Source organism: Chrysochloris asiatica, unplaced genomic scaffold (assembly GCF_000296735.1).
Source record: "Chrysochloris asiatica unplaced genomic scaffold, ChrAsi1.0 scaffold00037, whole genome shotgun sequence".
In the NCBI taxonomy this organism is placed as follows: domain Eukaryota; kingdom Metazoa; phylum Chordata; class Mammalia; order Afrosoricida; family Chrysochloridae; genus Chrysochloris; species Chrysochloris asiatica.
The window spans coordinates 22803334-22815729 of record NW_006408555.1 but is presented as its reverse complement, the minus strand read 5'-3'; the positions used below and the strand labels follow the sequence as shown (position 1 = coordinate 22815729).

Genomic DNA, 12396 nt, shown 5'->3' with positions numbered 1-12396 from the left:
TATGGAGTGTAGGTCTCCTTCCAGCTCATTTGCCTCAGTCACTTTATCTCGTTTCTGGACATGTGCAGATATGGTTATCTGCTTCTGTTTTTTGGGCATTTTCAGGGGTAATCTGTGGACTTAATACTTTGATGAGTACGTATTTTGGTATTTTTTTATGCTTTCTGATTGCCTCCATGTAGATGTGATCAGGAAATGGGCTTCCCTTTTTACTCTTCTTCCTGAGAAGTTTCAAGATACCACTGTTGGTCTTTTTGACGTAATTTAGGATTTAATTTTCGGCCTATTTCCTCATTTGTCTGCTTGTCCTGCTCCTCAATCCCCGTTCAGGCTTTTTTTCTAGTTGGAAAGAGTTCAGGGCCGGCTGTAGCCGTTTGGTTTTAATTGGAAACTGTCTCTTTAAATTTCAAGGAGATCTGTGTGCATGTGTAGTAGAACCCTCTGAGGGTGGGGCTGGGGTGCCCACTAGCTCAGGGACCCCTATAGTCACAAGAATGGAGGTGCGCAGATAGCAAGGGACCAATGAATCAGATACCAAAAGAAAAGAATGTCCACACCTTTATCTCTGCGGTTCTGCCAGGTGTCTGTGGCCACTCCGATCCTTTCCCCATGTGGTCTCACCCAAGATGGCGGCTCCTCGAGCAGCTGAGCATCTCGAATTAGAAAGCAATAGATTTCTTGCTTCTGCCACAAATTCCCCCAGCTGTGAGCCTTCCAACCTTCTAAATATACCTTTATATGTGGTTCAGAGTTCTGGGACCATCCCCTGAGTCCGCTTGGTCGGGTATTCTGTGTTGTTGGCAGAGCTCCTTTACTACTCTTCCACCCAATCCGCCATCTTGTTTGTTCTCCTGGATTCTTTAATGATCAATCATAAGTTAAAATCCCTGGTGGTGTTTTTTTCTGGTTGAAGTAAAGGTTCATATGTGACTTTTGTAACCTGGTCTACTGTGACCAAAGATAGGAATTCTTGATATTATGACTATTGAGGAAAAGGACTGTCACTATCATAAAATTTCCTTTAAAGAAAAAGAACATTCTGAATTTTACTGTAAGGAAACTGAGGTCTAGTCAGGTTAAACTATGTGACTTAAGATATCATAGTTTTTTGTTGTCTTAAGTGACACTGAGTTGGTTCTAACTCATAGTATTCTGTATAGGGTTTCTGAGGCTTCGGATCTTTCTGGGAGCAAAAAGCTTCATCTTTCTCCCCAAGAACAACTGGTGGACTTGAATCACTGACCTTGTAGTTTGTAGTCTAGTGCTTATCCTATAGAGCCATAGTGCTCACAGTTAATGACAGAGGTAAACTGAATTTTGTATCTTCTGAGTTTGAGCCTATAGTTCTTTTTACTAACTAATTTAGTGAGTTTTAAAGACCATATTTTATCCTTTTTTCTGCTTTGTCTTGCCAGGTCTCCAGATGAGATTGAATTTAGTTGATTATGAACCAAAGCCCATTGTCATTGAGTAGAATCTGACTCACAGCAACTCTGTATAGGACAAAGTAGAACTACCCCACAGAATTTCCCAGGCTGTAAATCTGTGGGCATAGACTGCTATATCTTTCTTCACTGAAGTGGCTGGTGGGTTTGAACTGCTGACCTTTGGTTTGCAGAAAAGCATCTTAACCACTGCATCACCAGAACTCGGGCATATGATGACATCATTCTGAGGGGGTTTCAAAATTTTTGTGGAAAACTTCTGGCAAGATGACAGACTAGGCAGATGCACTCTATGGATCCTCTATAACAAAGATACGAGAGACAAAATAGACACAGATGAAAATTCTGGCACTCTGCACTTAAGAACAAAGGTTTGTGTCGTGGATGGAGTCCCTGCTGGGAGGAGAGGCTGAGCAGGGACTATTAGAGCGCGAAACTGAATATTAAATGGCTGGCCAGAGTCTGTTCCGCCATCTCGTGAGCAGCTTTGGCACCAGAGAGGTGTGGGAGAGCAGAATTGTGTGGAAGATGGAAAAGGTGTGATTTCTTCATGCTCCCTTGGTGACCAGAAGTGTTTGGCTATCTCACACTGTCATCCACCCACAGAATAGATCATGCTCTTTGGGAATTGGGAGCCATACTAGCATGAGGTAGGGGCCGACTATTCCACTTTGGTGGACTGCTTTGGTGCCTGGATTCAGGTAGATTCAACCTGCAGAGCCACCAGACCAGCATTTAACCAAACACCCTGTTCCCAGCTTCCCTGTGATCCTAACAGACACTGAAACTAGCTCCATCGAGGGCCCCCATGAACTACTTACTAATTGAGTGCCCTGCACATAGTAACACCGAGGCTGATAGGAACTCCATCTAGGGCCAGGAACTCTTGAACTGCAGGAGTGCCTTGAACTGCAGGAACCCCTCAGAGGATTTCTCCCATCCAAGTTCAACAAACTGCACTGTTGGTTTTTGCAAATATGACAACCCCACAGTGCTCTGGAGGCAATAGACAATTTTAGCTCACACGAAGAAACTAAATGAGAGAATGGCTCAAACAAATGACCAAGATGCAGAGCCAGAAGTGTTTCTGAGGAAGAAAAGGCAATGGAACTAACTGAAAAATAATTTTAAAAAATGATAATTAGATGTCTTCAAGGACCGGTAGAAAGATCGAAAAAGCTTGGAGAATGCTATAAGAACAAACAAACAAAATAAATGCAAATTCTGAAACAATGCAAACCCTGCAACTAGAAATTCAGAAGATTAATAATAAAATCTTAGAAATGGACAATACATTGAAAGGGCAAAGAAGTAGAAGTGAAGCAACGGAAGCATGAATTAGTGAACTTGAAGATAAATCGCTAAATACTCGTATGCTAGAACAACAATTAGAAAAAAGAATGAAAATATCCAAAGGTAGTCTTAAGAGTTATGTGGGACACTGTGAAGAGGAACAACTTACAGGTGATTGGAATTCTAGAACAGGAAGAGACAAACACAGAGAAAATTGTCGAAGAGTTGTTGGAATAAAACTTCCCTAACATGCACAACAAGGTCGGCAGTTCAAGGTCACCAGCTATTCCACAAAATTCCTATATAGGGTTGCTGTGGGTTGGAACCAACTCGACATCATTTAACAACAACATGAAAGATGAGAAGATAAGTATCCTGGTGTGGTACTGTAGGATAAATTCTAGACTCCAAACCACAAAGTCTGTGGTTCAGACCCACCAGCTGCTCCTTGAAAACCCTATACAGGGTCTCTATGAGTCGGAACCCATTCAGTGGCACTTGACAGCAACAACAACAACATCATGAAAGGTCAAAAGATAAGCATCAAGAAATTGAACAAACCCTGAACAGGATAGATGGCAAAAGAAAATCACCAAGGTATATTATAATCAAAGGCTCCAAAATTAAAAACAAGGAAAGAATACTGATTGCAGCTTGGAAAACATGGAAAGTTACCTATAAAGGAAACAAATAAGACTGAGCTTGATTTCTCCGAGAAAGCTTGCAGGCAAGATGGCACTGGATTGACATATATAAAACTCTGAAAGAAAAAAATTGCCAACCCAGAATTAGATACCCAACAAAGCTGTCACTCAAATACGATGGTGAAAGTAGGACATTTCCTGGTTAGACAGAAATGAAAGGAATTTGTAATGGCCAGACCAACTTTACAGAAAATAATAAAGGATGTTCTTTGTACTGAGAACCAACAGCAGCAGATAGCAGCCAGAGAGTACTCTACATGACAACACCACCTAGAACTTAATCCAGATATAAAAGTATTTAAAGTAAAACAAGTGCACAAGACTGAAACTAGGGAACCAGAGATGTCAATGTATAATGAAGTCAACTACAAAGCAAAAAATAGGGAATAGGGTAGATGGTGGTGGTTGTGGTGGTGTGCCGTGGAGTCAGTTCCAACTCATAACGACCCTGCATAGGGTTTCCAAGGCTGCAAATCTTTATGGGAGCAGAAAGCCTCATCTTTCTCCTGTGGAACAGCTGGTAGTTTCGAACTGTTGACCTTAAGGTTAGCAGCCTGATTTGTAACCACTACGCTACCAGAGCTCCTTAATAGGGTAGATAGAGAACTTGACATGGCAAAGAAGTCAAATAGATTTCAAGATAAAACTGTTTTAAGCCATGGAAAAAATTAATAAATTACAGGGTAACCTCAAAGAGCCCTGGTGTGGTACTGCAGGATAATGTGCTGGAATGCAAGGTCAATTTGAACCTCAAAGTCAGTGGTTCAGAACTACCAGTCACTCCTCAGAAACCCTACCCAGGGTCACTATGGGTCTGAACCTGTTTGATGGCACTTAACAACAACAACCTCAAAGAAAAATAATACACCTTCACATCACAATAAAAAAATAGAGGAAAAATAGAAAGATTTAGTATTCACACAAGAAATGAAAGTGAAAAGAACACCCACAAACAAAATGATCTCAGCATAGAAAAATTATGTAGAACAAAGAATCCAGCAGGACCACACACACACAAAAAAAAAACACACACGAAAATGACAACAGTCCATTCATGCCTATTGATAATTACACTGAACGAACATAAATGGATTAGATATATTAGTCAAGAGACAAAGCAAAATGGATAAGAAAACAGGATCCTTTAATATGCTGTCTACAATAGACATATCACAAAAATGGAGACAGCCTAAATGTCCATCGACAGAAGAAAGGTTAGATAAACTTTGGTACGTACACATAATGGAATGCTACAAAATGTTGAAGAATAATAATGAGTCTGTGAAATACCTCACAACATGGCTAAACCATGGAGAACATACTGAGTGTAATTAGTCAATCACAAAAGGACAAACATTGTGTGAGACCAGTGTTGTAAAAAGTTAAAGGTTTTCTTGATAAAAGAAACAAGTTTTGATGATTATGGGGTATTGGAGGTACAGAGGGAAATTTATTCATTGCTAGAGAGTAGACACATGTTAACATGGGTGACAGGGCAGTCAGTGTACAAGCAAGAGGGAGGTTAGCAGAAGTAGTGGGAGAAGGAGGAATGCAATAGTTCAAGTGAATAGAGGTAAATCTGTTATAACTATTGGTACATGAAAGAAATTGCAACTTTGTAGTGAAGAAAGTGTATGGTTTGTTGAATGTAAAACTTATGACCTGTTTTGTAAACCACTCAAATCACAATTAAAAATTAAAAGAAAAAAAATTTGTGGAAAAAATTCCATTTTTCTACATACTTTTTAAAGCCACTCATAATTCTATGAACAGTTTTTAGAACTATGGATATGATTATTTCTTTATAAAAACAAAACATTTGTTTTCAGATTACGCTATTATAATAAATATATGTATCTTCAGATAGATATAAGTAGATACAATTTGTAAAACATACACCAGGAGTGGAGCTCATGATGTTCATTTTGTGTGTCCTATCTTTTTTCTCTCAGGATTATTTTAATACTACTTTCTCATCTTCTCATTTATACATCTAAAGTATCTAATTTCTTCCTTTGTTGATTTCCCCCCTCATAGATCTTGAGCCAGATGATTGTGCATCCATTTACATCTTTAATGTAGATCCACCTTCATCTACTTTAAACTCGCCACATTGCTTACCACATCATGGATTACCGTCTCACTCTTCTGTGTTGTCACCATCGTTTCAGCTCCAAAGTCACAAAACCTATGAAGGAACTTGTGAGATTCCTGGATCTAAATACAGCCCATTAGGTGGTCCCAAGCCCTTTGAGTGTCCAAGTATCCAAATTACATCCATCTCTCCTAATTGTCACCAAGAAATAGATTCTCATGAAGATGATCTACACATAAATGATCCAGAAAGGGAATATTTGGAAAGGCCTTCTAGAGATCATCTCTATCTTCCTCTTGAGCCAGCTTACCGGGAATCTTCCCTTAGTCCTAGTCCTGCCAGCAGCATCTCTTCCCGGAGCTGGTTCTCAGATGCATCTTCTTGTGAGTCACTTTCACACATTTATGATGATGTGGACTCAGAGTTGAATGAAGCTGCTGCCCGATTTACTCTTGGATCCCCTCTGACTTCTCCTGGTGGCTCGCCAGGAGGCTGCCCTGCAGAAGAGTCCTGGCATCAACAGTATGGACTTGGACACTCCTTGTCACCTAGGCAGTCTCCTTGCCACTCTCCTAGATCTAGTATCACTGATGAGAATTGGCTGAGCCCCAGGCCAGCCTCAGGACCCTCATCAAGGCCCACATCTCCCTGTGGGAAGCGGCGACACTCCAGTGCTGAGGTTTGTTATGCTGGCTCCCTTTCACCCCATCACTCACCAGTTCCTTCTCCTGGTCACTCCCCCAGAGGAAGTATAACAGAAGATACCTGGCTGAATACTTCTGTCCAGGGCGGAGCAGGCCTTGGCCCTGCACTTTTTTCATTTCAATACTGTGGAGAGACTGATATCCCTCTGAAAACAAGGAAGACTTCTGATGATCAAGCTGCCATACTACCAGGAAAATTAGAGCTCTGTTCAGATGATCAAGGGAATTTATCACCGTCCCGGGAGACTTCACTAGACGATAGCCTTGGATCTCAGTATTCTTTAAAGAAAGATTCATCTGGTGACCAATTTCTTTCAGTTCCTTCACCTTTTACCTGGAGCAAACCAAAGCCTGGCCATACCCCTATATTTCGGTGAGTTGATAGAAATGATTGCTAGTCATTTATTATGGTTATGGATTATTAGTAGTATGTAACTGCTTTAGGCATATATAACACGTAACGTTTGACTGCTCTCCTTCTTCACAACCCCCTTCTTTTTTGTGTGTAACAATTTCTTCCATACAAGTAACTGTCATAATTACCTTCCTTTGAATCTTGAAAGTGTCTATATATAGGCTAAAGCTGAAATTTAAGAAATATAGGTGAAGAATTATAGATAATAACAAATTACACTTTTAAGAATCCCAAGATGGGATTTTCATATCTAGAAACACTTGTAAAAGGTTGATTATGGCATGAATTAAATTGCTAATAAATTTTTAAAAATAGGCTTTTTCTATGTTTAAGAGCTCAGAATATAAAGAAAACTTGTCATATTTGTGACAAGTATTTTTTTTTCACACTTTGTATTAAATAAATTTCAAATTTTATATATTCAAATTTATTTATGCCTATATTGCTCTTCTGCATTTTGTGTTATATTTGAAAGCTTTACCCTCCACTCTAAAATAATGAAAATAAATAAAAATCAAATGTTTACATGTGCTTTTAATAAGGTTTGTTGTTTTAATCTGAGTCCAGCTAAAATTTATTTTGGTATAGAGTTAAGAATGTTGTTGTTAAGTGCTATCAAGTCAGTTCTGACTCACAGTGACCCCATGTAGGGTTTTTGAGACTTTGAATCTTTGTTGGAGCAGAAAGGTTCATCTTTCTCCCACGGAGTGGCTGGTGGGCTCGAACCGGGGACCTTTACAAAATCCAGTGCTTATCATATGGAGTAACCGTGTTCCCAAAGAGTGAAGAGTAGCAGATTACATTTTCCCCAAATGGCTTTATCAGTTGTCACAGTACCATATGTAGAATCAAACTAGTTTATAATTTAGTTAGAAAAGGCCTTAATTAAATTTACATGTGACATTAGTTCTGTTTAGTGACTTTTTATGCTTTTTCATGAAAATGAATTTCTATTTTTGGGTCCTGATCCTTAGAAAAATAGTGGATGGCATTTGAGCCCATTACACTGCTTCTAAAAATTATCTTGCATTCTCTAGGGGTTTGCTTAAGCCTGAAGAACAAGTACAGAACTAGCTGAGAGCTGATGAAGTTGATTATTGTTTCAAGACTAATAAAAGTTCATACCTTCACAGTAGGAGTTAGAGCTAGGCAAAAGACATGAAAGGAAGCATTAAAAACATTCAGACATTTTACTTTAGGGATGATAGAAGGGGCCTTACTTGAAAGTCTTATTTTACCAATCTTTAAGATGCTACTTTTTAATATTTTGGCCCATTAATGTTTGATCTGTAGACCAAGTTATTTCTCTTCTAATTATACATATTCAGTGTTAATATATCTATGGTGCTGTAGGGGAAGCACTGGACTGTGAACTAGATTGGTGGGGTTCAAACCCAACAGCTGCTCCTCAGAAACCCTATACAGGGTCGCTATGAGTCAGAACTAACTTGACCACACTTAACAACAGTAACAACAAGGTCTTAAAGGAGTCCTGCTAATTGAAATTCCAGCGGTGTAAACCCACCAGCCACTGTTCCCATTAAGATTTATAGCCTTGGAAACTCTACGGAGCAGTTCGACTCTGTTCAATAGGGTTGCTATGAGTTGGCATCAACTCTGGCAATAGGTTGGGCTCTTTATCTTATTTTTCCTAAAGGTTAAGAACAAAACAAAACAAAAAACTGCATAACTAACGTTTAGAGAAGCTCTGGTGGCACAGTGGTTAAAATGCTTATCTGCCAACCAAATGGTTGGTCATTTGAATCCATCAGATGCTCCATGGGATAGACACATGGTAATCTGTTTCCGTAAAGATTACAGCTTTAGAAACCCTGTAGGGCAGTTCTCCTCTGCCCTCTAGGGTTACTGTGAGTGGGAATCGACTTGAGAGCAATGAGTTTGGGCAGTGATAGGTGTTATATATTATTTTTCAGCCATGTATGAAGGGTTTCAAAAAGTTCTTGGAAAAACTCCATTATCTTTCTATTCTGTTTCTTCATGAGTATATTGAAGCCCTCTCATACATATTGAGAATTACATTCTCACCTCAAATTACAATATATATCTTGACTATAAGCAATACTTCAGAGATGGGAATAAGAGCAATAGGGAGAAAGTGGGGAAAGTAACATGTGCAATGGGTTCACTTCCACATCAAAGTGGGAGAGATACACAGCTGGTCAGAGAGAAGTTCAGATACTTGATATGAGTATACCCACAGAGACAAAGCATCTGTTCTTTTTATTGGTTTTATAATTATGTACATATAGTTCAGAAGCAGCTACAGTTTTGCAAAACATTAAAATTTATCCTTTTAAAAACAGTACAAAAAAATGGATTTTATTCGTCAGACTTAAGAATTACTTCTTTATTTATCCAGTGTGGCTATTGCGTGCTGTCAAGTCAATTCTGACTCATAGTGACCCTACAGACAGAGTAGAACTGCCCCATGTTTCCTAGGTTGTAATCTAGGTCAGATTGCCAGAGCTTTTTCTTTTGCAGAACAATTGTTGGGTTCAAACCACCAACCTTTTGGTTAGCAGCTAGGCGTTTAACCATTGCATCGCTAGGGCTTATCCAATGGTGTGATGAGTTATGAAACTTCATTTGGTAATAAACCCAAGTTCATTGCTGTCAAGTTGATTCCAACTCATGATGATCTATACTTTGTTTCAAAGATCACAGGAAGAAATGTTGGTATTGACAAGGACACAAATCCCTGTTTGACAATAATAGCATGGTGAAATGCATCTTTGTGTGTTTTGTTTATAGCACATCTTCATTGCCTCCACTAGACTGGCCTTTACCTACTCATTTTGGACAATGTGAACTGAAAATAGACGTGCAACCTAAAACTCATCATCGAGCTCATTATGAAACGGAGGGTAGCCGAGGGGCAGTAAAAGCATCTACTGGGGGACACCCTGTTGTAAAGGTATGAGACTTTGAGGGCTTATTTTACAGATACCATACAGTTGTTAATGATAAAAGAGTCTATTTAGTTATTACTACTAAACACAAAGAGAAAAAAACTCCAAACTAGAATGCCTCTGCTGAGATTTTGTGTGCTTGTTGGTATATCTGGACTTCTGCATTGAGTTTTCTTTGCTAAGTGTAAAGATACTATCTTTTAAAGCCTGACTCCCCAACAGGAGACTATCTGGAGAAAAGATTATCAGTGGTCAAAAAGTTGTTTTTCTTATTTAAAGTGAAAATAATGGCCATATCATGTTTATAAAAGCAATCAATTCTCATTTAAGATTCAAGTAAACTAGAAATGATAAAGGAGTAAATTACCTAGACTCTGACATCTTCAAAATAATCAGTGTTAACATTTGATAACATTATTTTAGGTAGTTATATGCATATATTTAGTAGAAGTCTAGATGGAGGCTAGGAAAATAATTTTTTAAGAATGGGATTATATTGAACATTTTATAAATAAAATGTTTTATTTGAATTTATTATAATAAAAACTGAAATTATGAATGATAAATAATATTTGATATGTATCAAATATGTTTATATATAACTTTTGAAGCATTAGAGTTAACTATTAACTTTAATTGTACTTGAATGGAAAATCAAAAAATGAACATAGAGAAAGTTAGAACTGCTGAATCTCAATACGTTTCTTCACTCTACAAGTTCTACAAAGTGCTGGAAGACAACAGGATAACGAAATTGCAACTTCAGGGGCATTTTGCATGTTTTTGTTGTTTATAATTATAAAACTTTTTTGTAGTGCTTTATATTGGTAAAATATTTCCTCAGAGTTTATGATTAATCTTCATAAGAGTTATGTAAAAAGAAGTTTCCAAGGAGCAGCTGGTGGGTTTGAACCATCAACTTTGCTGCTAGCAGTCCAGTACTTATCCTGCAGAACCAGGCTAGGACTCCAGTAACCCCATGTTGTTGTTAAATGCCTATGTTGTTGTTGTTGTTAAGTGCCGTCGAGTCGGTTCCGACCCATAGCGACCCTGTACAGGGTTTCCGAGGGTGTAAATCCTTACGGGAGTAGAAAGCCTCATCTTTCTCCCGCGGAGCGGCTGGTAGTTTCAAACCGCTGACCTTAAGGTTCGCAGCCCGATTCGTAGCCACTACGCTACCAGAGCTCCTTCTAATTCATAGCGACCTAGTAACCTTCTAGGACAGAATAAAACTTCTCCACAAGGTTCTCAAGGCTGTAGTCTCTACAGAAAAAGACTACCACATGGAGCCATTGGTCAATCTTAGCAGTCAAATGCTTAACCGCTGCTTCACCGATGCTCCTTGAGTTATTGCTGCCCTCAAGTTGATTCTGACTCATAGCAACCTTCTAGGACAGAGTAGAACTGCTTTTTAAGGATTTTTTGAGACTAAATCTATATGGAAACAGACTACCCCAACTTTCTCCCTGTGACTCTGGGTTAATGCGCTGGACTGCAAAGTCAGTTTGAACCACGAGGTCGGTGGTTCAAGCTCACTAGCTGCTCTTTTGAAACACTATATAGGGTTGCTATGGGTTGGAATTGATACAGTGTCACTTAACAACAAGAAAAGTTTATATACTGTATGATTGTTTTTACATAATGGATTTGATGGAGTTGAACTGCTGAACTTGCTATTAGCAGCCCTGTGTATAATCCCTAAAACCACTAGGGCTCCTTGACATACATATCAGACAGCTCAAATTAAAAATAAGTATCATACCAAATGTTGATGAGACTATAAAGAAACTGGATCCCTTATAAACTGCTGGTGGTACAATTTGTAAGTTTTTTTCTTTTCTTGTTAGTTTCTTTTTAAAAAATTATCCTTGCGTTTACCACATGATCCTGCAGTTGCATTCTTGAGCATTTAGTTCAGAGAATTGAATACTTGTACAAGAATGATCATAGCAGCTTAATTTTTCAATAGCCAAAGGCTGAAAGCAGTACATATGTCCTTCAGTGGGCAAATGGTTAAACAAACTCTAGTATATTCATAGAATGAATGAATGCATCACTGTTGTTAAAGTGTTGTCAAGTTGGTTCAGAGTCAGCGAATCTGTATAGGATTTCCAAGGAGCAGCTGGTGGGTTTGAACTGCCGACCTGGTGGTTTGTTGTCCAGCGCTGATCCTACAGCACCACACTAACACAATATAATATTATCAACAACTTACCTGGATCTCTAGGGAATTACACTGAGTAAAAAATGCCAATTTCTGAGTCTTGGTGTGGCCCTCTGGGTTAATGCACTGGACTGCAAAGTCAGTTTGTGTTGCAAAGTCAGCAGTTCAAGCTCACCAGCTACTCCTTGGAAACCCTATACAGGGTTGCTATGGGTCAGAACCAACTCAACGGCACTTAACAACAACAATAGTTTATATACTGTATGATTCCATTTATATAACATTCTCAAAGGGGCAAAACTGTTGAGATGCAGAGTAGTGATTTTCAGGGAACCAGGGTGGGTTGCAGGGGGCAAATAAAAGAGGAATGAAACAGTTTGTTGTCTTGACTGTTGGGGGTTGGTACTGAATCTCTCTACATGGGATGAAAACACACACACAAATGAGTGCAGGTTAAAAAAATGGTGAAAACTGAATCTCTTATATAGTCCAAGTTAAGAGTTGTACCACAGCGTTGATTTCCTGCTTTGATACTGTACTGCAGTTAAATACCGTAACTATAGGAGGGGGCTTCAGAAAGTTTGTGAAAAAATTTCATTATCTTAATTCCATTTTTCCATGAACATTTTGAAACCCCCTCATATAT

The 12396-nt window shown here is 38.8% G+C and overlaps 1 protein-coding gene across 2 annotated transcripts in view; it reads left to right on the top strand.

Annotated features, from left to right (window-relative positions):
* Positions 1–12396, top strand: part of NFATC3 (nuclear factor of activated T-cells, cytoplasmic, calcineurin-dependent 3) — a 112096-nt gene that overhangs the window by 36881 nt on the left and 62819 nt on the right. For both annotated transcript variants that reach the window (XM_006860225.1, XM_006860224.1), the window contains exons 2-3: positions 5480–6614; positions 9429–9591. In XM_006860225.1, coding sequence (XP_006860287.1) covers positions 5480–6614; positions 9429–9591 — 1298 coding nt within the window. The remainder of the gene's footprint in view (positions 1–5479; positions 6615–9428; positions 9592–12396) is intronic.